This window comes from Atractosteus spatula, chromosome 13 (assembly GCF_055471065.1).
Source record: "Atractosteus spatula isolate fAtrSpa1 chromosome 13, fAtrSpa1.hap1, whole genome shotgun sequence".
Lineage (NCBI taxonomy): Eukaryota > Metazoa > Chordata > Actinopteri > Semionotiformes > Lepisosteidae > Atractosteus > Atractosteus spatula.
The window spans coordinates 40,661,231-40,688,917 of NC_142718.1; the positions used below are offsets into that span (position 1 = coordinate 40,661,231).

The following is a 27,687-nucleotide window of genomic DNA, read 5'->3' on the forward strand; positions in this document are numbered from 1 at the left end:
TGACGCTCCCTAACAGTCGGGGCTGGCGGACGGCGCTGGAGTTCCCATGATGCAGCTGCAGGAAAACAAAGTGACGTCCATGATGGCGGCGGACAGTGACGTGAGTATCTCGCTAACTGTACTCAGACCCAGCAGGAAAAAATAAATAAACTACAGTTTTAAATTTAACAGAGCGCTGACAACCGGGCGCGTTTTGGATGTGCGATTTCTAAACGCAGTTCGCTTGCCCGTTGTTGTTGTTGTTACAGCCCGAGTCTGAGGTTTTCGAGATCACGGACTTCACTACCGCCTCGGAGTGGGAGAGGTAAGGTGGTGGTGACGCCTGCAGCACATCAGCCCGGACAGCTGCGGGCTCACAGGGCAGCCACGGCAACAGCAGCCGGCGTGTGACCCTGCCTAGTTCACTGATGGCGAAGAGCATGCACTGCGAGTGTATAGACGTGCTGTCATCGGTTTCGAGTCGGTTTTTTCCCCCTCTCTCTTTCTGCCGGTTGAGGTGGTTAGAAGAATACGATCAGACACAAGTTTGTAACTTTGTGTACACAGACGAGCACTTGCCCAGTGCCAGAAGGGGATGAGGGCAGGAGCAGGGCTTGCTTAGCGAGGTGTTCCCGAAAGCGGCGGCTCCGGCGTGTCTTGTTTCTGCAGAATGACGCTGACCTTGAATTGAGCTCTAATCGAGGAAGCCGTTTTATTTATTTTTTTGTTTTGCTCTTCGCAGGCACAGTCAGTGCTTGAAAAATACTCTTTGAGTTTGATTTAAAAAAAAATTAAGATCATTACGTACCAGACAGAGGCCAGGTACCAGATCGAAAGCGTTTTCAGCACATTAACAGCGATTACCGAGGAGGTTTTAGTCCTGTTAGTCTCCTTGTGACTGTAGCTTTTGCTTCTGGAGTAAACATGTCTGCCATATGTTCTTAGCCAGAGCTGACCTGGCTGTTTACAGGCTGCAGCACAATTCATTTACCTGTGCAAATAAGCAGACGATTGTGTGTTGCTGAATGACCAAAGCAACACAACACGCAGGAGGAGGAAACAGCCTTATCTTGGCAGGAGAGATGGAACATGTCCTACCACAAGTCAAGTGGAAACGCAGATTAAAAACCTCCCACGGTGCGAGCTGACCTTTACCAGCGCTCTGTGAATGTTTCATTATTTTATTGAGCTTATCGGTTGAGCTGGTCATTATCTGTGTGCTGCACAATTTTCCCTACATGAAAATTGTCTGAAGTGCTGTTTAATTTCATCCATCCAGCCATCCATCCATAGTCGAACCACTTTCTCCAGTTTAGGGTTGCAGGGACAGCCAGAGCCTATCCAGGCAAGCAACAGGTGCAGGGCCGGATACACCAGCCCACTGTGGGGCAGACACGGACACACACACACTCACACCAGGGCCAGTTTTCCCAGATAGAGTTCGAGGCAGCAGTGCTAGCCACCGGGCAGCCCTGTTCAATTTCCCTTTAGTCCTTCAGTTCATCTTTTAAAGTTTCACACATAATTTTTGCGCGAGGTGTCTCTCATTCACAGCTAGACTTTCAGGAGATGCCTTGACAATGCAGGAACAAATCCAAGCCCCAGAACCCCCCGATGAAGTGTGCGGTTTTAAAGCTGCTTTCACTTCCAAATATTCGTGGAAATTGTGTCGATCTTTACTGAGCCTATAGCAGAATTTCTAGTAGATTACAAATTGTAATCTCAATGTCTGTGCTCAATCTTTAAAAATTGTGTTTGAGTGTATTTTATGTTTTATAGCACCTTAAGGACTAAAGTAGAAAATTTGCTGTGTTGTGGCTTCTCACGTTTTTACACTTGTTTATGCTGATTAAGCTGTCCACTTTACTTGTGGGGTAATTAACTCTGCTTTGTCTTTTGTCTCAATTTCATATGTAATCTGCTCTTTTTTCAGCTAATCATTTGTTCGCAAACCATACATGCCAGTCTGACAGGACTGTGTAACTCAAAATTCTAGGATTACTTACAGAATGATAAAAATAATTTAACTGTCCGCTGTCATGCCATTTGCACAAGAACATGCAGAGGGTTTCTGACACATATCTAACTTTGATGGAGGAACCTCCTCTCCTACTGCATGATGTGGGATTTCCTGATATTTGTCCGGAAATAAGTGCACTTAATGCATAGCACTGGAAATTGTTCATTGTGGGCTTGGACTGTAAAATTCATCACTACTATGAAGTACTGAAGTAGAATGCAGTATGTGTTTTGGAATTTTTGTTGTATACTTTTGTCTTTAGGTTCGTGTCTCGGGTGGAGGAGGTGCTGAATGACTGGAAGCTGATTGGCAGCAGTGTGGGGAAGCCTTTGGAGAAGGTAGCAGCTCAGATGTTTGCTTGCACTGTCTAGCTATACAATGTCTGTTTGTAACATACTGCATTATTTTTAAGGTTACGTTTTACAATTGGCGAAGCACACATTTGTCAAAATACCCTTTGCGCTGTTTTTTAGAAGTCTAGCTAGTGAACATTAGACTTTTGACACAATGTTTTAAAAGTTTAAGGTAAGCACAAGTGTGATTGTACTTTAGATTCAATGTAATGTTATTGATAGTGATGCTTGTAAAAAGTAGTTCTATTTTAAAAACAAAATTGTCAGAAATGATTTTGCCCATTTAAGAAGTTTTTAAAATGTGCGTTAGTTACAGAAATAAAGTTCCCATTCCAGTGCAGTTTGAGGTTTGCGAGCTACAGCCTTACTGTACAAGGTCTTCAGGAAAGGATCGATCATTCGGCTCTAGCTTGCCTGAGCGTGGTATGTCTGGAAGAGTTAGTGCTTTTTTCATCTTCCGCACTTCAGCTGCCATTTGAGCATGTTGAAGGTCAGGGGCTGTCAAATCGATGTTAAAGGCACTTTGACTATAGTCGGTCATTGATTACACACATTCCTCAGAGCTGAATCTTTCTTTTTTGTGTGGGTGCCTCAAAGAGGGGAAGTAAGAGATTTTAGCATTTTACTAAATAGATATGTAGATATTTTAGCATTTAAAGAGAATAACAGTTTTGCAAAGAGATGAATTAGGATATGATAATCGGGAGGAAAATGTATTCAGTCAAAGAACAGTCACCTCGGTTGTGAAATTGCTTCGAAAATTGCCTCAACTGAAACATTTTTTTTAAACCATGTTCTGTCTTTTCTGTCCAGGGAATATATACAAGTGGCACCTGGGAAGAAAGACAGCAGGAAATTTGCTTTGCGGATTTCAGATTCGCAATAACCCATCACTGTCTAAAACAGGAGTCATCTGACAGAGAGGGCAAAGAGGAACCTGAAGAAGGTATGGACCTTCTGCATACAGAGAAAACAGACTGGATGTTCAAAGAATTTACATCATTGATGATATATGCTTTATGACGCTGTGGTTACCATTAATCATGAATCTGTAAATTTCACATTGTTTTAAAAAACCTTTTGGTGTTTTGAATGCATGATTACAGCTGCTTCATGTTTGAGTAGCTGGAAGGCGGGGTGTCTTCAGTGACCACGTTCTTTGATTTCTTGACAGATGCATTCCCTGTGGCTATGCAAGATTTGCTGTGCATGAACAATGATTTCCCGCCCATCGCTCACTGTTTAGTCAGATGGTACGTGAACAAAAAACGATTTCGTGTTTCATTTCCATTTCATGGGGGAAAAAAAAAGTGTCCAGAGTGTTTTCTGTTTTGTGGTGGTCTGTGATACTGGTAGGACCCCTGTGGTGTAAGGGAAGAATGAACACCTGCCCTCATGTCAGCGGCTTTCATCATAAAACACTGCAAGTTGTGCTGTGCCTTACTGGAGCGTTCGCTCTAATTGGGGAAGCAAGATGTCTCTCACTGGTGTTCCTGCAACCTCCCAGTCAGCTGGCAGTTCACAGGAGTGGTTATTATGAGGCAGGTGGGGGGAAATGTGACTGATTGAAGCTCTCCTGCCCTTGGCAGTGCTCGGACAGGCAGTGGTGCACAGTAATTTACTGGGACTCTGAGTCGCCCGATTTCACTGCTCAGGCTTAAGCCAGTGCCTGCAGGGCCGTAGGGCTCAGTTTGCACTCTCAATCTTTACCCCTTGAGCCACTTAGGAGCCCCTATTTTGTGTTCTTTCGACAAGCGTTGAAACAAACAGTAAAGGAATTTTCTGAAAAAAAATTAACTACTGCTTTATAGTATTCTGATGCAGTTTTTTCCAGTGGGTGTCAGTGTGTTTGTCTTTTTTTCCCCCTTTCTTCTGAACATCCCATGTAATGAAGTAAATTGCCTTCCTTTCATTTCCTGTGCAGGTATGGTTTGCGAGAATTTGTTGTAATTTCCCCGGGAGCCAACTCTGATGCAGTCATCAGTGAATCCAAGTGCAGCCTGCTGCTCAGTTCCATCGCTATTTCACTGGGAAACACTGGCTGGTAGGTGGCAGCAGTGTGCAACTGAAATAGACATTTTATGGCATCTAGCTCTGAGACAGTACCTCACGTTTCTAATGGACTCTCTGTTTTTTTCAGTTTAATTGCCTTATATGTGTTTTTAATACTCAAGAATATTCAAAGCTTAGTCAGGTTACAAAACACCCAGAATATTCAAAGCTTAGTCAGAGGAAAAAAAACTTGTATATCTTTAATTTTAGTGTCCAAAAGATGTTGTGCTGGCATGAGTTATTCTGCACACTGGGACAAGCAGAGTTCCATAACTCAAAACACTTTTTGCACCACAGAATTAAGCCCTACTTGCTCCATTGCCAAATAAACCAGATCCCTGCTGTTACCTTTTCATTCTAAAATTTTCCAGTTTTACAGTTTACCATCCTGCAAGATTCATGTGCTGCCGGTGGAGCATGAAGAGTTGTTTCTAGTTCAAGGGTTCCCAGCTGTGGCCAAGAAAAAAACGCCTAGTGTCTGCTGTAGTAATCTCCTATAGTAATTGATGACTTGCTTGCTTCTATTTAATGTGTTTCTTTGCTCAGTGCCTCAGGGGGTACCGTTGCCAACTACATCAGCACACAGAACATTGTGCAGCCTTTCCACAACCTGCTGGCCATTATTTATGTCTTAAACAGCTCTGGCTAGTTTAGAAGTTGACGAACAGACATGGGTGGGAATGACACTATCAAACACATCCACAGCAAGCATTTTTTCCTTCTGCAGAGGTCCTTGGTCACTTTTCAGGCAGCACACCTGAATGAGGACAGGTACAGGGATGACACCAATTTCAAATCCTGTTTAACGTCTTAAGGACTGAAGGCAAATTTAGAAATACATTCCAACTATTACAGTTGAATCAATTAGCCTGTGGTTAAGAACTTGGACCAGAAACCTCTATTCTAGAGGATCCAAAGGCTCTGTCGTTTGGATGAGAAGTAAAACCAAGGTCCTGGCTCTCTGTGGTCATTAAAAATCCCAGGGCAGTTCCAGAAAAGAGTAGGGGTGTTATGTTATGTGTGGTGAGCGTACTGGCGCATCATCCAGGTGGGGCTACACACTGGTGGTGGTGGAGGAGATCCCCATTAGCTGTAAAGTACTTTGAGTTAAGTGTCCAGAAAAGTGAAATAAAAAAGTGTAAAGAATTGTTATAATTATTATTACCTCAATCTGCTTGAAATGTTCATACAATTATTGTGCTGTCTGATTTTGACATTATTTCCACTAGATGGTGTTGTTCAGCTGTATTTTAGGGCGAAGGGTGATAGATATTTATAGCAGCTCAAGTAGGTAATGCATTTGTATGCACCTGTTCCAGAAGAGAGCAGCAGCTAAATATCCTTCTCAAGGTGAACATAACGTTCCTTGCTGTTGTTCTGTCCTTTGTGTCTCAATCAGCCAGGTGCCAGTGTTTGTACAGATCCAGCAGAAATGGAGGCGGATGTATGTGGGCGAATGTCAAGGTCCCGGTGTGCGCACAGACTTTGAGATGGTCCACCTCCGCAAAGTGCCCAGTCAGTACAACCACCTGTCTGGGTTGCTGGATGTTTTCAAATCAAAGATTGTAAGTGTTTCTTCTGGCAAGGTTCTTACCACACGATTGTGAGTGTTCAGATGCCGTGGCGTGTGTGGTGGGTGGCTTGCATATTACAGCTGGATGTGGCTGTCAGCAGCCCAAATAAACTTATTTTCTGTTGCGGAAGAGCGTTCTCCTATTCTTGATGTGGACTTCGGCAGAAATCCAGGTCACTAACCTGCACTTCAATCGCTTTTTCTCATTTGTTTGAAAGGGATGCCCATTAACACCCATGCCGCCCATCAGCATAGCAATCAGGTTTACGTATATCCTGCAGGACTGGCAGCAGTACTCTTGGCCCCAGCAGCCTCCAGGTTGGTACAGTGTTTATTGGCTTGTAAGTGGGGCTTTTTTTCCCCCCCTGTGGCAGCTTGGAAGATGCATTGTCTTGACTCCGGAATCTGCTCTTTCCTGATAGTAGTCCATCTTCCTCTTGTCACTTCTAGCCCTTTTCTTCTTTCGCACGTAATGCACACTGTTTGCAGGTGACCCTAGGGAATGCTGTGCTTTGTGCGAAAGACCGGGTGAGTCAGTGTTCTTCCAGAAAACAAAAAAATGTCTGTGTCAACACCGGTTTAATGATGAGAAATGAAGGTGTTTTATAATGTGAGCACCTAATGGCAAGGAATGACACTGAAATGCCAGGCCTCATCTCCTGTTTCCTGTTTTGGTATTAATATGGAAAAGAAAGCAGAGTTTGCAAAGCCGAGAAACCTTCACATTGGAAAAGCCTGGTAGGTCCCAGCCTTTGAAAGGCTGATTTGGGGGGGAAAAAAGAAACACATTTGTTTTTAGAAGCAATGTCAGTTTGTAATCTTGGACAGTGAGGTTCACATAATTTTATTGGTCTTGAACGTGCTGTTTTTTTCTGGTCTTTAGGTAATTTAGGTGCCAGGTAATTGTTTCATGTGTCCTCTTTGTAGACTTCGACGCCCCGCTAGGTGGAGAGGTGGGAGGTGTGGAATTTGGGAAGTTGCCATTCGGGGCTTGCGAGGATCCGATCAGGTAGATGAGCCATTCACGACACGTTCCTGACGTGGTTCACTTGGCTTGGACTGACAGCCATTAAAGCTGCAGTGCGGAGCTGTGATCTTCCATTTCATGTCCAGTATGAGGAAATGAATACATAGCTTCACTCCGTGTTGAGAGAGGCTGCCCATTCACTTTAAGCTTGCTTCTTTAAGCCACTATAAGCAGAAAAGGCATTTTTATTCTGTATAATTTAATATTTGGGCATTTTACAAATGAGTGAAATTATGAAGAATGAAAAGATTCTGAATGGATGGTGATTATGCATATTTTGTTAGTGAGCTTCACCTTGCTACTGCGTGGCCTCAGCTGTCTGAAGGCATCGTTGTTGACAATGATGTTTATTCGTGAGTATTTTTCACTTCCTTCTTGCTTAAAATTTTAATTCCTACCAGTCGTGCAAGTTTTCACCCTTTGAATTGTCAAAGTGCAAAGAAAGTGTAAGAGACCATGATTGCTCTAGCCCAGATGTGGATGCTTAACGTTCACTAAACACAAGGTGGGAAAATAATGATGTTCAGTCTCCCATTCAGTATGATGTCACTCTCTGAAAAACTTGGAATTTAATTAGTATTGTAATCACGTACTGTATGTGGATCATTTATGATATCTTCTTTGCCAGTTCAGAAGGAGTCTATTTAATTCTCAGATTTTGAATTGACTTTAGTGTTAATACTTGCTTTTTTCCCCGATAACGTGCTTTTGTCTAGTGATTTAGATCCACTTCAGGCTCCTCAGTGGTCTGTAAGAGTGAGAAAAGCTGACAACCCTCAGTGCCTTTTGGGTGAGACCTTTTGTGAGATAAACACTAATAACTGTTCTTAGATGTAATATTTAATAGGTTGTTAAATTATTTGTAAATGTGTTTTAAAGGATTAACCTTGTTGTATTAATATATGTTTTTGTTTTTAATATGAACTTCCAATCCTGAAGCTTGATGTTTAGTTTGGTGGTTGTAAAACAGTATCAGATAAGTAAGTGCTGCCTCTTGGGGACTTTTCACCTCAGCTGATCTGACTTGTACGGCAGTACTAGGCAGAACAGTCTGAGAAAAGTGTGGGTGGTGCTTAAGGCAAAAGGTTTCTGAGAATGTATCTTTTAGTACTACTTATTTTATTTTAAAAAGGTTATTCTTTTTGTAGAAAAATACATCACCTCTTGAACACGATGGTACATTTGTTCATGTTAAATGTGAAGCAGCAAAGGGTGTTTTTTAATTCATTCTAATGATTTTACACATGCCGTGAGTACGTATTGATTGATTTTGTTACCCTTGTGGGTGTTTTTGTCCTTCAGGAGACTTCCTTACCGAGTTCTTCAAGTTGTGCTGCCGAAAAGAGTCTACTGACGAAATCCTTGGGAGATCTCCCATCGAGGACGAGGGCAAAGGTACTCCGAGAATAACCATTCCGTTTCGCAATCATGGGGCCGTGCTTTTTTGAATATTTACATTACCTTTATTAGCAGGACTAAAGGCTGTTGATTGTATGTTAATGACAGGAATTGATGGATCCAGGAGGTTAATCTGCAGTAAATTTAAACCCAGGTTTTTCTTATCAGAAATACCAGCGTGAGACTCACTTTAGGCAGCTAAAATGTTTATTTTTTCATTTTGCGACATATGGACTTGAGTTAGCTTTTTTTTTTAAAAACAAAAACAAACGGTAGAGCTATAAGTGTGGTGGGAGGTGCTGATGAATCCAGTGAGCTGAACGCTTATCTTCTCCTTGATGTTGACCTGTCAGGCTTCACATAACGTTTCACTCTGCTCAGAGCACATGCACAAGCTCCTTGTCGATTCTGTATAGATGAATAGATATATGTGGAATGGCTCTTGGGAACATTGGGGGTTATTGATGAGAACTACCATCTGTTGTACTAGGGCGGTAAAGGCTGTTACTGTCTCATGGTTTTTTTCAGGACATTAACAGGGTGTCCTGGCATGGTGTGGAAATTGCATTATTAAGACAGAAGTCCATGCAGTCAGAATTCCTCCTTCCCCTATTTACATACTCTGTAGGTGACTCATAAAAAATGATTAAAGTTAATTGCTTTTACAAGCGTGGAAAATAGCCATGTACTCAACTGCAGGCAGTAACTATACTGACTTATCAATGGCAAATGTTTGTTTTATTCCATTATGATATGGTTGATGAGTTGGTGCCCGACATGAGAATTTTGTTATTTTAATTTATATGCATTAGGATGCCATTCTGACTGTAATGTTGGTTTGAAGTCGATTTGACTGAAATAATTAAGACTTTTGTCAGGAGAAAGGGGGATGATCAGATTTTACACTTCAGTGTAAACTAGAAAACATTTGCTTCTCGGTTTATGATCACGATGCGGGACCAAAGCACAATAGGAGAATGATCTTTTTCAGAAGATGGATAGAAAAACACGTCCTTGCACAACTGCAAAATCCACAGGCTTGCACATTTGCCCCCCTTTTGGATTATGATTTGGGTTAAGCCTGTTGTTAGTGTTTATGTCCGACTTTAAGTCACTTTCAGCGCTGGCGTTTGCCATTGCGTCCGTCTGTCTGTTTTTGTTTTACATTTGCCCCTTCAACATATTATTCGATATCATTCTGTTTTGACAATTTTGTTGACGTTATTGTACACAAAGGGAGTCAGGAGCACAACACTGCTGAATCTGACATCCTGATACCTTCAACAGATCCCACGATCAGGAGGCTAGAATAGATCCTTGGAGCAATTAGCTACTAGCAGCCAAATGCACTAGATGGGTTACTGGCCTCTTCTGATTGCAGTCTCTATGTGTTCTTATGCACTCACCGAAATATTGAATATATTTTAATTTCAGAAAAGTTGTGCTTTCTTATATATCCCTACAGCAAACAAAAATAATTGATCCTTGAATAAATTCTCTTTTCTTTAACAATTTTCAAATCGGGCGAAGGTCGTCAGCTGTGATGGATCTTGGCACTTTCAGGGAAAATGTGTGTTATGATTTTTTAAGAGAGAGTACTGTATCTGTTTTTCCACAAGCTCTTCTCTTAGAAAAGTGAATTAGGGAGTGAATCGTTTTCACTTTTTGGCAGATTGGTTTGAGATCATCAACCTCCTCAAGTTGCTACCACTGCTTGCTTTCCTGTCTGCTCTGCAGTGAGACTCTCCTGACATCGACAGGCTTCTGTAACACTTGACGATGATTTTCCATCACACATACATGCCACGGGCAGCACGCTGGTAGAGTAGTCAGCATTGCTGCCTCGCAGCGCTGGGGCCCTGGGTTCAATTCTGAACATGGGCTGCTATCTCTGTGGAGTTTGTATGTTCTCCCTGTTTTTGAGGAGGTTTCTTATGGGTGCTACTGGTGGTTTAATTGGCATCTGGGGAAATTTGCCCTGGTGTGAGAGTGTGTCTGTGTGTGCCCTGCAGTGAACTGGCATCCTGTCCAGTGTGTACCCTGCCTTGCGCCCACTGATTGCAGGGATGGGCTCTAGCTCCCCCAGAACCCTGAACTGGGAGAAGCAGTTAGAAAATGGATGGGTACATGCCACTTTGCCAAGACCATCGTTATTTATCCTCACAGTGTTCTCATGGACGAAGTACAAAAGCCATCATGGTGTTTCAGTAAGGTGATGTGGACCTGCTACCTGCTTTTATGAAGTGCTCCCTTTGTGTTGACTGACTGCTCTGATGTGAGTTATAAAAGATATTGGTGAGCTTTTCTCTCGGCTGAAGCTATGTAAAAGTAAAGACCTGCAAGTGAACCCTGAAATGGTCGATCTGAAATCGTTTCTAACATATGGTTCATTTTGGATAAGCTCGCACACCTGCAGCTGAGCAGCTGTTTTTGGTGATGCGCAGACTCCCACCTGCTGTTTCTCTCAGAGAAGACTTACTGTACCAGGCAAAGCCAGCGCTGACTTGTCGTTGCAGAGAACAGCGACATCACTCATGCGTTGTCGAAGCTGACGGAGCCCAGCACTGTCCCCATTCATAAGCTCTCAGTGTCCAACATGGTGCACAGTGCAAGGAAAAGGATCCGCAGGCATCGCCGAGTGGAGGAGTCACCCCTGAGCACTGACGTCCTCAATTCGATCTTATTGGTTAGTGTGCTTTTATCTGAAGCAGAACTATCAAGCCTTTCTGCTTTGCAAGCATTTTATAAACAAGTCATTTTGTTGAATATAATGTTAAAGAGAGCAATACCACAGAAGTACAGTGAGAATGTATCTGTCTTCACTTTTAATGCAGTACCTCTTCCCTGACGCTGCTGAGAAACCATCTGACGCAAACGATGCAAAGCCTGTCACACCTAATGCAAACAGCAAGCCTGAGAAGGATGCGGAGGATTATGTAGGTTCACAACACTTTGGTTACTGTTCTTGATGTGGAATAGAGAGAAATATGTATCTTAATATCCAATCAATAAAATTTTTAATGTGTTAAAGAAAGAATCAGTTCAATCAGTTGTGAAGTGTTTTTCATTTTAACATGGCTTACATCTGAACGTAAAAATCAGATGCTCAGGTGGAATATAGAAAGAACACAAAATTGGACATTTCATTGCCTGTACTGCATGATTCATGATTCCTTTTTTGTTTTCCTAGAACCTGTACAACCAGTTTAAATCTTCCCCTGCTGACACCCTGACGTACAGATTGGCGCTGTGTCTTGGCATGGTGAACTTCTACCACGGAGGAGTGAAGGCCGTGGCTCACCTGTGGCAGGAGTTTGTGCTGGAAATGCGTTACAGATGGGAAAATAACTACCTCATACCTGGGTAAGCACCCTCTGGGCACTAGAGGTGAAGCCCGATTTATTACAGCCCTTCCTGGGCGACAGCATTGCCGCCCCTGTAGCTTGAGCTGGTCTGATCTTGCAGGTTCGGTACTGCGATGGAAGACAGGTAGACCTGTAGGGGGCGCTCTTTCCTCTGGACCAGCAGTTCCCGTGGCACGTTGCGTACTCTGCTGTAGGAGGTGTAATGCTTCTGAGGATTTGAAGATTGCATGACACTTTTCAAAAAGAGCTGCTAGCCCCGGTACTCGGGTTCAACTCCTCTCCAGCTTTATTCTATCTGAGCTCCCTTAATTGACCTGGTGAAGTAATTTCTCACCTCTCCCTTCACCTGCTGTGCAGGGGGGCTACCGTGTGTCACCCAGGTGGGCCTGCACTTCGGCAGTGGCTGAATAGATTCCACTCGTATGTGTAAAGCGTTTTGGGATGGAAAGTGCTATATTGCAGCAAGGTTATGTTATTAGAAACTCTTACATTGTCTTGTCCAGAAAGACAGACATTATTTATATTGACAAATGAGATTTATCTTTCCAAAGTTAGACTTTCCTCATAACATCCATCATGATCTCTCTCAACTAGATTAGGGATTAGTTCTCGGCACCTCTACATGTGAGGTGAGGTTGTGATTCCAACATTTAGGAAAGTAAATGTCCGGAGAGCAAGAAATCTGTTTTCCATGATGGTTTCAGGTTTTATTTACATAAGGAGATGGATGCCCTTATCCAGTGTGACTTAAACTATATACATATATACAGTTTCTGTTATGTGTAGGTACAAGGAAAATAATCATGCAAGTACAATAAATTAATTTCAAAACATCTTCAGGACCTACTCCCAAGATGTTTCCCTCACGCAAATAACGGACAAAATGTTGCTGAAGATCAGACAGTTCTGGTTCAATCAAGTCCTGTATCTCTCTTCTGGCAATTAAGAATGATGAATGAGCTTGATAAAACTCGCTGCAGCTGTTGCACTGCTTGTGATTTATTGTGTAATCTTTTCCCCTGTTACTGTAATCCAGCTGCTGGGGCTGTCACACAGGAATCATTAATCCAGATCCGTCTTCTTTCACATTAACTGGTAACCGCTTCTTAACGCAGAAATATCCTTTTTCCTTAGTTTAGGCAGTGGACCTCCTGACCTGAGATGCTGCCTACTGCACCAGAAGCTTCAGGTGACTATTCTATACGTTAGTCCAGATGCTTCTTGAGCATTGCTCATGTTTATCGTGTAATCCTCTTTATTGGAAAAGGTTTCGCGCACGTTTCCACAGATGCATTACTGCTTCTTCTTTAGACGGTAATTACAGTGTGAAGGGAATTAAACGGCTGCCGAATCCTTTGATTTGAGTCTTAATTTATGTGCAGGCGGTTGTGTTGCTCATGGTAGGGCGCAGTCGGGGCTGATGTTGGGCTGTTCGTGAATGCGGGCGGTGTGCGCGGCTCGCTGCTGGGGGCGCCGTGCCCAGCCGCGAGCTGCATCAGCGCCCTCCGTGCCCGTTCGCCAGATGCTGAACTGCTGCATCGAGCGGAAGAAGGCCAGGGATGAGGGGCGGAGAGCCGGCCCCCCGGACGGAGCCAGGGAGAGGAAGGTGTCGGGCTGCGAGAACGGCAGGCCGGGCCAGGAGGGCCCGGCGCCAGAGGCGGCCCAGGGGAAGTCCTGGGACTCGTGGAGCGACAGTGAGGAGGAGTTCTTCGAGTGCGTGAGCGACGCGGACGAGCTGCGGGACGGCTCCCAGGGCGGCGAGGAGGCCCCCAGGGCCCGGCCCGAGGGCCGCCTGCACCCTCACGGCAAGCTGACCCTGCTGCGCACGCGGGAGCCGCTGTATATCCCAGTCACGCAGGTGAGAGGAGCGGGGGCGGCTTCAGACACGGGCGCGCTGGGGTTTGGACGAGGGGAGCACCTGCGACGGCTGAGGCGTGGTGATCGATATGATGTGTCAGTGGACGCGAGGCGAGATACTGCAGGGATGGGCTGTAAAGGAGCGAGGTGAGGTTACGTTCCCGCTGAAAAGCAGGAGTTTCGTCTCCCTGCTGTTCTGAATATTGCAAAGCCTCTTCACCTCCAGTGAGAACTTGCATACCGGCTGTTCTACCGAATAAAGATCTGTGTTAAATATAAGATCTATATAAATATGATGCACTAAAAATTGTTTTAAAAATCAACGGTGGCTTGATTTTGGCTTGGTGGCTGTTTGTTAGTAGAATTATCTTTATTATAGTTAATTGGTTTTATATCAAACTTATGCAAGTGAGTTGTTATAAATTCAGAGTATTCAGTGTTCATCAATAATGAACTGGATAGCCCTAGATTTGGTCTCTCACATTAATTAGTCTACTGGTAGCATGATACTCACTGTAAAGGCCTGTCCTATTTATATTCTCAAGAGCATTGTTAATGCTTCTTCTGGGTTACGTTTTTTTAATTAAAATTATAACTTACTTAGGTTTGCAAATTTCATTTTATACAGTATATTCCAAATCAAAAGTGGTATTCTTCGTTGTCATGTTACATTTGGATTTACAACATACTTACTGTAAGTGATTCTGAAATTTTATGTCAAAATCTTTGCACCACTAAACCTTGAGGATGTGAAGGTGCAAAACTGGATCCACAGCTGTTCAGGAAATGCTTCGCCGTTAAATGTGAATCACGGTCTAGAACTTTCTCAGCTCAGAATTGAATTTTTCTGCTTTATCGGCTAATGTAGCTGAGCGCTTTGTGAAACCCTAAGGCTCCTGCAGGGGATTCCAATTATTTCTTATTGAGTATCTTAGCTGAGGTAGCAGTGCTTGTGCCTTACATCACTGTTGTCCCGGGTTCGAATCTGACTTGGCGCTGCTTCACTTGCATGATCTCCACATGTTTGGGAAACCCTCTGGGGTCTTTCTCCCACCTTCCAGTGACTTGCCGGCTCAGTTATTCAGCGTCTCCAGGTCATGGGGGTGTGTGTGACCTGTAGAGGGCTGGCACCTTGTCCAGGATGGCGTTTTGTAGTTTCAGGTTGCTACAACATTTCTCGGGAAAGTTCGGCTTTCTATTAATGGATGGCTGGGTCTGTGAACCCTTTTTTGCACGATTTCCATGTCCCGTGAGGCTGTACAGAGACAGCCGTGCTTTGCAGACCAGCAGGCTGCGTGCTTGAACAAAAGAAGCAGTGTGTTCATTAGGGCCTGGAGCGTGGCTGAAGTGTTGTGGCAGTTCTGGTGCAGAGCAATAAAGCTCAGGAGCTGTCAGCTTTGCGAGTAGAGCCCATCTCATATATGGCGGGCAGGTGGTGTTTCTTCTGGATTTCATTAAAAATGATGAACTTGGAGATCGAAGGGCCCAGTTTTAAGTGTCAGCCCTTTTCATTCTGTTTGACATCTTCTTCCTGGGAAAAAAAAATAGAAGTCGTCAAATCCCACTGCAGCAGCTTAATTACAAGGTCTGACCTTTTCGTCTCCGCAGGAGCCGGCGCCGATGACAGAGGATTTGCTAGAAGAGCAGTCAGAGGTGTTGGCCAAATTAGGGACATCAGCCGAGGGAGCGCATCTGCGGGCTCGAATGCAGAGCGCCTGCCTGCTCTCCGACATGGAGTCCTTCAAGGTACGAAGCCGCTAATCATCGCGCTAACGAACACCAGCCCCTTCGCTAGAATCCATCCCATCCCCACTCTGCCTTTTGATGCTTTTGAAGCTCTGTCTGTCACCGCTTGTTCCCTCTGGCTCGTGCTCAACAACATGTACATATGGAAATAACAAAGAACATCTGGAGACAGGTGTGCAAAATACAGGATTGCACGCTTACAGAGCGTAGGCTTTCTTCCATGAGAGGTTGTGAAAGCTGGGTGTTGAAAGAGGCCCAAAGTATTCTTAGTTCAGAACTCATTAAGGTTGAGTTGGTAGTAAAGGTTTTCAAGAGCGCACTGTTTAATGTGATTTTCTTTTTATAGATATGATTGAAGTGCTAACAGAGTTTTGACTGCATGCTTATATTTAACATTGAGCGTTGTCAGTATGCAGTGTAAGATGTTATTAATGGGGTTTGTTTTAGCAAAGAACATAATCAGTATGAAAATTAATTTCATTGTAGCTTTTCTTTACTGAACATCTCAGCTGCTCAGTCTCAAACTTTTACTATTTATCCCCGTCTCTCTGTCAGCTGGAAAAAACTAATCATGGAAGCTGTTCTAACTTGAAATCTCCTTCAATAATGAGAAACCTACAGGTAGTGGACAAGAAAATGGACACCAATGTAAAGCCTCTTAACAGAGTGTTGGACCATAATGTTGATCCACTGTCAGGGCTGCAGAGCTCTTCAGGTTGGTGCTACATGAGCTCTAGTTCCCTTGTCAATAATGTGATGAAGGACGATTCGTGTCATAAAAATCACACTTCTCCACTGCTCGGTGGTGCCTTGTCTGTGCTCTTTGCACCACTGGACTCGCAGCACTGCCTGGTATGAATGAGGTTTGAGCACCGGAACGCGACTAAGGTGCCCCTCTCTGTGGAAGTCTTGGTAGACTGGTTCTGATTAATTTAACTGTTTGCACCCCAGGTTGAAACTTGCAATCATTTGATGTGCGCCTGCTTGCCGGTTTTGCTGTGCAGTTCAAATTAATGCACAGTTTTCACTGTCCCGGAGTACGTTCATCCATAGACTGTTGTTCTTTGCTGGTGTGTTTTCCTCTGAGGTCCATGCTGACATCACCTTAGACACAGCTGCTTGAGAAACATCAGCATGCTGACGAACAAGTAATAGGTTTATTCCATGCTGAAAAAAAGAAGAGAGAAAACACAACGTTTCGGCCTTTGAGCCTTCTTCAGGTGTGAGAGCGAACCTCACACACCTGAAGAAGGCTCCACGGCCGAAACGTTGTGTTTTCTCTCTTCTTTTTTTCAGCATGGAATAAACCTATTACTTGTTCCTTTGCAGCCTACGCATGCTGACGCAGCTCCCCACCTGAACTACATCAGCATGCTGAGATGTCTTGGTTACTGAAGCTCCGGCAAAAAGCATCCCAGCAATCAGACTCACTGAGGTCTTCTCTTGCAGCAATGTTAGCCCATATTACAAGCTTACCAGGCTTGTCCAGCACTTTTATACATGACCCTAAGCATGTATTCATTAATACAAGAGACAAACTGCAAAAGCCCTTGTCGTCTCTCCCTTACCCAGGTGTGTCCAGTTTTTGTCCACTACCTGAATCTTTCATTTTTAAAAAGAAAAACAGTACATCAGTCTGCTTATAATTTGTGCTGGGATGATGGAAGTAATTGTTCCACGTGGAGAGACAAAGAAAAAACATATTTCATAGAAGAAAGAATCCTTCAGAGCAGATTGTGAATCTTTTGAATTATCATAAGCATCTTGACTTTTTTTTCTTCATCCTTCCATGGTAATTCATTGTATAATGATCATTACCCACATAACAAGGTGTGCTGTAAAACGTACTGTAGTGCACTTCAGATGTGAGACAGGATGTAAATGAGCCCGCCGTTAGTTCTGCACTGAGCAAGCTTTTATATTTCACTTTGATGATCCCAGCTGAGCAATATGAATAGTAATGGTGCTTGTCGTTTGTGTGAGGGTCTATTAAGTATTTTTCTGTTGAGCCGTATAGTTCTACTGTTATGAAATGCCTCACTTTTTTTGGAAGACTAGTCTGTAGAGATACACAATTACACTTTGTGGCATTTCAATAACTGCCAGTCTTACTGGATATTCTGCAATCAGGTATACAGTAAATAACCCCCTAGCTTAATACCATCTCTAAATTTAGCTAGAGGCACATAATTGTGCTTACCGAAGCCTAATCTGGCATTTGGTTTTTAATTATCAGCTCCCATGGGGCTGATAGAGGAGTCTTAATATGATAAATTGTGAGACTTAAGAACATGACAGATCCCCTTCCCCCAGTACTACTTCCATAAACTCGGGTGGAGAAAGCAGACTCGCTTCGCTGCAGTTGACAGCAGGGGGTCAGTCGCTTGTTCCTCTCCAGCGTGCAAAACATTTGATGGAGCAGAAATTGGCTCTGGATATGTACAGCCCAGCAGCTCCAGCATCGTGCCGCTAGAAAAATAACCTGCAGCGCCAAATAAGATGTCCAATATTTCTATTTTTTTAAATTAAAATATCACTTTTTTTATTCAGCTATTTTTTCGTCTCTGGGTAGAGGAAAATCTAAGGAGATTTTTTTTTTATTAAAGGTCGGATTCAAGAAGCAATAGTGAGCTTTTGGTCCTTTTGTTTGTTGCCAGTGAAAATTCCAAAAAAACTACTTTTCCCTGTTTCATTACCCTTGTCTTTTTTAATGATCTGGGAATTTCAGCATGGACTGATATATACGCCAACATTATTTGCAGTTTCCTGGATGACGGTATTACTTGTTTTACAAGTAGAACACATAAAACATATATTGAAAAATCTAGTGAATGTCACTGTAATTTTGCAGCCTATCGGAATTTGCAAGTCAAGTCAAGTGAAATTAAAAATGGCAGTAAGCTGCTCTTTTTTCTCTCCCGTTAGGCAGCGAACCCGGGCTGCTCCCTGGAAGATTTTGTCAGGTGGTATTCCCCTCGGGACTATGTTGAGGAGGAGGTGGTTGACGAGAGGGGAGAGACGGTTATCCAGGGACAGCTGAGCGCCAGGATGAGGATCCCAGGGAACATGTGGGTGGAGGCCTGGGAGACAGCCAAGCCAACCCCGGTGCGCCGGCAGAGGAGGCTGTTTGACGACACCAAGGAAGCCGAGAAGGTAGCCTGGCAGGACTGAGCGCAGAGCTCGTGAGAGAGGAAATGCCAGCTCCAGTGCCGGTTTTTCCACTCCGCGCTGCAGAACTTCGTTAACACCCCAAGAAGGAGCGCTTCGTTCCTGAAGCCAAGTCTACGCAGATGGCTGTGCACACGAGCTCCGTCTCCAGAGCTTTTTCTGTTCCGCTGCCTTCTGCCCAGTAACACGAGCCCCTCGTTTCTTTTCTTGTTGCCAACGATTTAGGGCGAACGCTGCCGAAACAGTATAACCAAACGGCGTATTCAGTAACTACACAACAGAGGATAGCGGAAACTACGTTCTAGCTCCGTTACGTAACACGATTTATTAAATACACCACTTGTTCTGTGCACCGATGGCAGATGAAACGGTGTTCCAGAGCATGTCTGTTGCAAGATGTTCTTGTATGAAGATGTTCTTGAGGTTGTAGAGCTCGCGGTGCTTCTGAACTCTTCTCTGGAAGCAAACGGGTTCCAAGACATGGTCCGCCACTTGCTCGCTTGACCCCTGACCTCATTACCCGGTCGCACACAGGGTTTCGAATGACCGCACGGGGAAGCTTGTGGCATCTGGGCTTGCCGGCACCCCTGCCAGCACCCAGTGGGTTTTTTTCAGGCCATTTGGACACGATGTTGGGTTGGTACAACGAAAGAGTGAAATCTCTCATCGCAGGTGTGGACTGCAGCGTTGCCCACAGTGGGTGTTTAACAGGTCTTATGGTTGATGTGCCTTTACTACTAATCCGATCCTTTATTTCTCAAGATTCAGCAGGGCCCGCTAGGTCTTTCCAGGCATTCCCTTAACCAGTCACGAGCAGGAGCGAAAGTAGGCCATCACACTGGGCTGCCTGCTTCCCCATAGGTGCTGCTAGGAGTGTCCTTGTCCTTGCCCCGAATGCTTTCAGTGAAGCATGCAGGGCAGTGTGCGAAACAAGGCATCCTGGTGGAAAAGCCTGACGATTTTGAAAGTCATTATGCACTGTGACACTCCTCTTTCGTCCTTTAGGGAAAAAAACGTGTGATGTAGGTGTCAGCTATAAATTCGGTTGCTAATTTAGGGATAATTATTAGAAAATGTTAGCTCGCCTGTAAGGGGACAGAAAGAACTTTCTTGAATCACAGCTACAAACAGAAGGAGGCTATTTATGACAGAGGACAGGTCATTTTTAAAGGCCTACAAATGCTAGTCTGTCATGCCTTACAATTGCATTAAAAAGCAGCTGGTTGTGAGGAACGTGCATGAAAATGTGAGCTTGTTCTCTGCTGCAGTACAGAGGTAATTGAGCCCTTTCACATGTGTGTTGTCTTTGCTAATAGTGTCCATACAGGGGGAAATAAACTGAGCTTGTCTTTGCTATAAATGAGTACTGCTCTAATTGCTTGCTATAACATGTTGGGAAACCTCAGTGGCACAATACATATTAATGTAGCAAAAATAATTTAAGTTTTGAATAATGTAAATCATGCTCGTCAGACTTTAGTAAGAAGCATTTGTGGCTTAAAAGTCAAGTTAGGAATGAGACCAATAATTGCTGAAAACTGGCAACCCTGTAAAGTTTCAGGCTCAAAGACCCATTTAAACTGACTTGCTATGACAAGTTCTTTAATTAGGGACTACACAATATTTATCCTACTTATTTTATACTGTTTGGTATTCAAGCATGTTTCTACTCCAGTGCAGGTTCTGTATATGTTTTTGTTGAAGTAAACTTCAGTCTATTTAATCTGCTAGAAACCCTGTCTCAGAACTGTAATGCAACCTCACAGCCACTACCATACGTGGAGCAAGTCACAAAATCAGTTTGTTTCGTGTTTGAAACCTGAGGGAAGTTTCCCAATTACTTCCGGCCCGTGGATGCAGTAGTGGATCTAGAAGAATGTTGGTTGGACGGATGATGCCGCCGGTCTGCGAGGGGATGGTGCCCTGGTCAGTGCGATGCCGTGACTGGGCTTGTCTTGAGATGTCAGCACTGTGCATCTTTTCCCACAGCTTTATCACACTGGAAAAAAAGACAGCTGCCAAGCAGACGGGAGCTCAGTAGGTTCAGATTTTGTAGCAAGCTGGTAAAAGCCTTTGAGACCGTCAGCATTTTGCCAAACTGATAAAGGGAGAAACCAGAGCCGTCAGTGATTTATTTCCTTGCCCTCCCTACATGTTTCACTGTGTTTATAAAAAGAAGAATCAAGTCAGCGTTAGTTTAGTCTCTCTTATAGATATGAAGCAAACCGTTTCTAATGCACAATTCAATAATGCAATTACCCAGCCACACATATTTCACATGATGAAAGTATCAGACCAGCTGCTCTTTATCATTTCTCAGGTTTTGCATTACCTAGCTCAGCAGAAGCCGGCTGACCTTACTAGACACCTGCTGCCCTGCATTATCCATGCTGCAATTCTGAAAGAGAAAGAGGAAGGTCAGTCCCTTTTTTTCCCCCCACTTGAAGATAAGAGCTGATTTGAGTTACTTCTAATGGACTAAACTGTACAAAATACCTTGAATGTATTTGACAGAGGCGGTAGAAGATATCCCATCTGTTAGAAAGACCATCCAGCAGATCATATCTCTTGGCAGTAAGCTCTTGCATCACCCAAACCCAGACTACAAGAAATTGGAGGTAGGTGAAAATGCCCGGGGGGCTTGTTCTGTGGTGAGGAGGACCTGGGCAGAAAGCAGGGAGCTGAAGCCTCCTTATCTTTGTGTTTCTGGCAGGACCTAATTAACCAGATCATGCTGGGGGAAGCCATCATTGCCAGGGCTCGGTCCCTGAAAGCGAAGTTTGGGATTGGCAAGTGCGAGAAGGTGGATGACAGGGAGGAGCTGGAAAGGTGAGAAGATCGTGGTCATGCGGGGAAGGTGATCCTCGCTCGTCGGCCTTTTAATTTCATTTTGCGTTTTGAAGTGCAGACGTTCCAGAAAGAGTAATAATACGCAGCTTCAGGCTTTCAGAGGAGTCCCAGATCATTACTGTTCTTTATTTATCAATTAATCTTTTTCAGCACTTCCTTTTATTGTTAACCCCAGTCCCACGAGTGGGGAGAAACAGAAGCTGTTACATTCCGCGTATACTTCTTCCAGAGATACACGATGCATATTGCAGTGTTTTAATTAAAAAACAGAAGGGGAGGCGGGGGGGAGACATACCCGGCTAGACAAGAAACGTGCCGCCGGGCCACGTTACACTTCATGTGAGTTTCCCAACCAGGTGCGAGAAAAACAAAGAGCATTTCCTCAGAATGGTCTTTCCTGTTGGACGTCTCGCTGTCGAGCATTAACTGAGATGCGTCAGCGAGTGGCACGGCATCTCCCATAGTTATTGTTCACGACCGAAATTAAATTTTGAGAAGCGCATTCCCAGAACAACTGTAAACTTTTCAGCGGATTCGTGTGTGCCTTTCCATCACGGTGGCACTGAAATATTAGTATTGTACCGGCGCTTTCACGGAAGCTGAGATTGCCTGCCAACTCTTTCCCCCTGAAAGTAAGTGATGTGTGCAGCAGTCTGAATTAATTGGTGTGCTGGTATAATTGCCGTATCCCTTACTCTGAACCAGTTGCATCTTCCTGTATTAACACAGACCTTTTACCTTTATTGATAATGCAACTGGTGTTCTTACCAGATAAGAACATGTTTGCCAAACAATGCTGCAGGTTTTCTTTGATGCTGTTTCTTCATTTGGTCCCCACAGGGAAGGAGTTGTGCGCTACCGCGATCAGCCCTCATGTTATTTAAAGATTTCCCCCCTTTCTGTAAAACCAAGTGTAGACGCGACTGCTGAAAGGCTGCAGAGGCAGGAGTCACAGGTGTGGGGAGAGAGTCTGCTGGCTTGGGAGCTGGTAGAATCTGACAGGAACACAGGGGGCATGTCAGGAAGTTTTCCTGTAAGATGTTCATTATTTAAAGGTTCTCTTAGTTCAGACAAGAATAAGACACAATCGTCTTATTAAAAGAGCCCTTCAGCTGTGAAAGCGGAAAGATTTAACCCTTTTACTTCATGCATCAGCTGTTTCTGTTACAGCAGAATCCTGTCGCTCTGGATGTGGCACCCTTCCTTTTTTCAGTTTTTATTCATGCTGAAACATCATTATCATACGTTCCAACAGCAGCACCGGATTCCAGGAGAAACACAAAAAGCATAATTAAAACACACACTGAATCTGTTAGGATTGCATTAGAGTACATTGTCTGCTAAATGACATGATCAGGATAATTAGATACAGCGAAAGAATAAAGAGCTATAAACAGGTTTGTGTTGTTGCTGAAGGCTCCTCTGAACTGTGTTTTACCTGAATACCTTTGATATATACCACATAGCGGGTGTCTTTAGTAGAAAAGTTGTACGCAGTTTATTATTAAACTGTGTGTGACAAATTACTCATCAATAATCCATTAGTAATGAAATGTGGCTTGGTTAATTGTTAATCATGTATGATCATGCTATTCCTTCCTGAGCAATTGAGATCTCATTTATCTGGTGTTTGCCTGCTGATTAAAAACATGACACCAGCTAATCTGTTATTAATGTCCAATACTTTGCTTGTGTATAGCTGATTGAGCGCGTAAAACAGAAATACGTTTTCTCTTTTTTTGTACTAAATCATTAATGCACATTATATAATACATATATAATATCCAGCTTTCATGTATAAGATGTGTAACATTCAGCCTTAACTCAAGTTTAATACAGTAGATTTAATGATGGTGGATTTAACCCTATTTAAAACGTTTGCTTCTAAGCACTTTTAGAGTACAAAGTCTTTCCTAGTTTCAGCTTCATAAAATCAAGCCTCAATATTGCTTTAGGGCAATAAGTGGAAGCTTATCCCAGTGGAAGCCAGGAAGGGGAGTTTATTCTAAATGTCACTCCAGCTAATAATGCTGTCACTCTTGTGTTTGTGTGCGGCTGTGGGGACCAGCCAGCCTCCCGCAGTCCCGCAGTCGCAGGGCTTGATGTCCCAGAGCCGAAGGGCTTGTCAGTCATGCGAGGGGTGTGATCAAGCAGTGACCCCTCCTGTCTCTCGCCAGGTTTGTGGGCTGTCTGCTGGAGGAGCCGGAGGTGCCTGTGATTGGAGCAGGGAGGGGGCCGGCTGGCAGCATCATTCACAAACTGTTTGTGAGCGCTCAGAGGGTAAGGACAGCCTTCTCCTAGACTCGGACATGTCTTCTTCCTGTTGAGGCGACAGGTTCCGGCTCTCAAGGTGGTTAGTGGCGAGGGGCTTCAGTGTTTCAGTGCAGAGAGCTGCTCGGCTGATTGTGTCATCGACGTTCGCACCAGTCTCTAAAGGTGATCACAGGGCAGGGCCGCTGTAGACATCCGGGGAACTGCATCATTAATCACTTTCATGAACTGTAGTTTTGAGACTTGATTTGTAATGTTAGAACTCCCCAAACTCTTAGAAACGTTCTAAACTCAGAAATAAAAACACATCATTTCAATCCAGCTTCGTTTTTGGCAGCGGCTTTGGAGTAAGTAGAGGTAGCCCATCTGATTCAGAACAGCTGTCACATGCAAAGAGACATCTAAAATGTCAGTAGTGGTGAAATAAAAAAAAATTGTTCTCAATAACGAGATGATTTGAAAAACTCAAACTGGTTGAACTCTGTACCGCTGTGCTCACCTTTAACTGAAGAGTGTGTAATTGGCTAGAAAAGGGTAAAACAGATCCTATAAAACTGTTCTTTAAGGAAGGCTTTAACAAATTTCTCTGAAAAACTTTAAAAGGTTAAAGGTTGGTATCTTTTACTTGTTTGTGTGTGTATTTTCCCCACAAATGAACACATGAAGTCATGTATTGTGTAATGGTAAATCATTTTCTTAGTATTTCTAACTCTTTCTGGTCACCTGACTTTTCTGTTGGTTCTCTTCCATCCTCTGTTTCTCTTAATGCTGCTTCTCTCTCACCCCTTTCAAGCTGGCTGAATCTACTGATGAGGTAACAACCAGCCCTTCTCCACCCCACCTCCCATCCCAGTGTGCCTCATGTGCGCAGTGGAGGAGCATGGCCTGGCTGAACAAGGCCACTTTTTTACAAACTGCAGCTCAGACCTAACAGGCTGTTGGAGTGAGGCTGGCACTGGGGACTTTGTGTTTTGCTTTGACCCAGATTGCTTTCCTCGTCTCCTAATAGTGGGTTTCTTTTCAGTATCGGTCACTTCTTCTTACCCACGCTTTTCAGTATCGGTCATTTCTTCGCCTTCGGGCTTGGTAAATTAATTTTTAGCGTAGAGTTTTGGGGGAGACATTATGGGTGTCAGCTTGATAAGGATCCCTAGAAGCCAGTGGCCTTTATTTGCCTGTGGTAGTCTTCATACGGGTGCCTCTGTGTTTATGCCATCTAACCATCTTCCATATGAGTAACCATCAGCCCACCGAGGAGGGGAGGAAGCCTTCTGTGGCCCTCTGAGATGGGGTGCTGACCGCGTGCCTCTGTCTCCAAGGCTTCCCTGCTGGCGCCGGTGGAGGAGGACCTGGAGCGGCCGGGCTCGCCGGGGGACAGGAAGCCCTGTCCGGACTTCCCCCCGCCGGCCGGCCGGGAGCTCATCCTGCGGGCGCTGGCCCCCCGCCCGGCGCCCTACTCCCGGGCCCTGCCGCAGCGCCTGTTCTGCGTGCTGACCAGGGAGGACTTCCGGCTGGCTGGGGCCTTCTCCTCGGACACGTCCTTCTTCTGATGCCCTCGCTTCGGGTTCCAGAGCAGCCGGAGCAAAGATCAGTCTGCCCTAAGCGCAGCGCGGCTGACATCGTCACATCCAGAACGTATCTATCCTAACATCTCAACAGCTTATGTGCCACCTGAAACTCCTGCGCGAAGTTTGTGGCATTCCAGTATTTTTTTGGGGGGGAGGGGGTTCAGGTATTTATAAAATGCCATATGTGGTTCTATTTTTCCTCATGTGCATAAAGATATCGATTTAACTTTTACCGTTGTTCACCTCTGCTTGTGTGCTGAGACTATGGCAAGTGTTTTTAATACAAAACCCCTCTGGTGGAAAGTGCAATTATAAAGATTACAATGTAAAAAGTAGCACTAATTCTCTAATTCCAGTTATTTAGAAAATGGCATGATTAATGTTGTTAGCATAGTTTATACGATAAATAATGTAAACCATTACCAATAGAATTATTCTGTAATTTAACTGTGTAAAGGGGAAATTAATCCAAAACAAACATGAATGTCAGCACTCTGCTCTGAAAGTATCAGTACATTGTATAATAAGTGTAGGCTCCAAAATATCTGAAGACTTCAGCCAACATGTCTGCAGTCTAACCTGTCACAAGATCGAACATTGGTGTGTCTGGAGCTGAGCTTGCTGATGGGGGGGATATTGCTGCGCACTGTGTTGCATGAGAGTGTTTTTGCCCTGTGTTGCTCACAGCCCAGAGTTCTGATCGTCTCCCTGCGGATGTTTCTGTGCTCCCACATACACTACAGTGGGCCTGATGTGTTCTGAAGAAGTACCTCTTGTTCTGGCAGAAGGCCTCCTGCCAGGAGGATGCACGGAGTCGACCGATTTTTAGCATTGACAGCATGGCATTAGAGACACATGGAGTGTACAATTATTATACAGTCACCTAATACGCGGTCTGGAAAAGCTGTTTTGTTTTGGACCGAATTTTCCTTTTTAATACCCTTGTGGAAAATCATTACAGACATTTTTATCCGTCTTGTCAGGAAGTGCCGACAAGATGATTAATAAAGGTTGAATTAGCCAAAGTTTGTACATGTCAAAAAGGCAATGTATTGATCATTAGCTGGATAATTCATTGTTGAGTACTGTTAAATGGGTATTAAACTTTTAAATAAGGGAATCAAAGCATTCCTTCTATTTATTGACTGCAAGCATTGTTTGATAACATCAGGACTCCCTTGTAACGGGTTTCTTTCAGGAGTTTAAAGTCATTAAATAAAAAACTATAACAAATAGTCTAACACTGTATTTAAAAGGAAGAACTTCAGCAAATTCACAGAGGAGCATATGATTGTTTCTGCAGCAGATGCACTCACTGAAGACATGCAGAGCTCCTGCTGTGCAAGGGTGGGATTCTGTCCCCAGCATGTGCTTGCTCACTGCTGTCTGAGCTCTAGATACCAGACGCTGTCCCAGCTCATCCCTCAATCCAGCCTCCAGCAGAGGGAGGACATGAAGATGCTCTTGACAGGTGGGACATATTGGTTCCCTTCTCGGTTTTTCACCAGGCTTGCCATTGAACAGGTTATATCACCTGTGCCCAATCAACTCTCTTGACTGAAGCAAACTCACACACAGTCAGGCAGGAATTAGTCATTGGTTGTATCCATACACTTAAAAAAAACAAACAGTTGTGTGTACAAAAAAAGTAGATGTAATTGTAATTACGAAAATGTCATGAAAACATCATACTGTTTAATGCCAAGTATAACTGAGTGTGGGGAAGGAGTGATCACAAAAAAACCAGGGACAAATCTGAAAAGGAAAAGAGAACAATGCTGTAGTAGTACAGGTTGAGGTAGGAAGCTGTGGAGTGCAGAGGCAAAGATGATGCCAGGAGGCAGCGGACAACAGTTTCACTATTTAGAAAAAAAAACATGCTGGAATTCGGGACTTCTGGAGTTTTCCTCATTATAAAACATATAGCTTAAGGAGTTATGTTACCCAAATCGTATGACAAAAACAGCAAAACAACCATGGAGCTCATGTGCAGCAGATTCTGTACTCCACTGGCCCTTCGATATTACAGCCAAAGTGGTGCATTTTCAGTTTTACATCAATATATAATCTTTATTAACAGGAGCAACACACCAGGCCATTTAAAACTAAATGCCAATTAAAATGGTGGATAACTTTGTTTTTCTTTCCTCATTCCTGTTTTGCAAGAAAAAGACAGATACTTCCTATTCGAAAACTGCAATTAAATTTAAATTGCAGAAGCAATTCACAGCTTATTTTAGACCTGCTAACTTCTCCCACAGCAGCTCTATAAACAGAACGCGAGCTGTGAATTAGTTTAATATTCTGAACACTGCTTATCATCCAGGTCTGTTTCCATAGTAACGTTCAGCCATTTTTTTCCTCAATCTTGAAATTGCTTGTGAAAAGCAAACAGAAAGGATACATACATTATGTATGCGTGAGTTTATTGATATTCATTTTAAGTTTGATTGCTGTGAG

General features: G+C 43.8%; 1 protein-coding gene across 1 annotated transcript; it reads left to right on the forward strand.

Annotated features, from left to right (window-relative positions):
- The first annotated feature begins 46 nt into the window (after positions 1 to 46).
- rab3gap1 (RAB3 GTPase activating protein subunit 1) lies at positions 47 to 26,347 on the forward strand. Its single transcript, XM_088930128.1, has 24 exons — positions 47 to 100; positions 249 to 304; positions 2,262 to 2,337; positions 3,166 to 3,298; positions 3,527 to 3,605; positions 4,277 to 4,396; positions 5,804 to 5,969; positions 6,196 to 6,295; positions 6,905 to 6,986; positions 7,289 to 7,357; positions 7,721 to 7,794; positions 8,307 to 8,399; positions 10,919 to 11,088; positions 11,237 to 11,338; positions 11,593 to 11,765; positions 12,902 to 12,956; positions 13,290 to 13,625; positions 15,233 to 15,370; positions 18,296 to 18,523; positions 20,859 to 20,955; positions 21,053 to 21,156; positions 21,252 to 21,367; positions 23,566 to 23,668; positions 24,979 to 26,347. The coding sequence occupies exons 1-24, from the start codon at positions 47 to 49 to the stop codon at positions 25,207 to 25,209; spliced, it is 2,955 nt and encodes a 984-aa protein (XP_088786254.1). The 3' UTR covers positions 25,210 to 26,347.
- Positions 26,348 to 27,687: the final 1,340 nt, after the last annotated feature.

Coding starts and splice junctions, on each gene's coding strand:
- rab3gap1 (XM_088930128.1), top strand. CDS start 47: ATGATGCAGCTGCAGGAAAACAAAGTGACGTCCATGATGGCGGCGGAC. Junction 5,970..6,195: donor ATGTTTTCAAATCAAAGATT/GTAAGTGTTTCT, acceptor TTTGTTTGAAAG/GGATGCCCATTAACACCCAT. Junction 11,766..12,901: donor AATAACTACCTCATACCTGG/GTAAGCACCCTC, acceptor CTTTTTCCTTAG/TTTAGGCAGTGGACCTCCTG.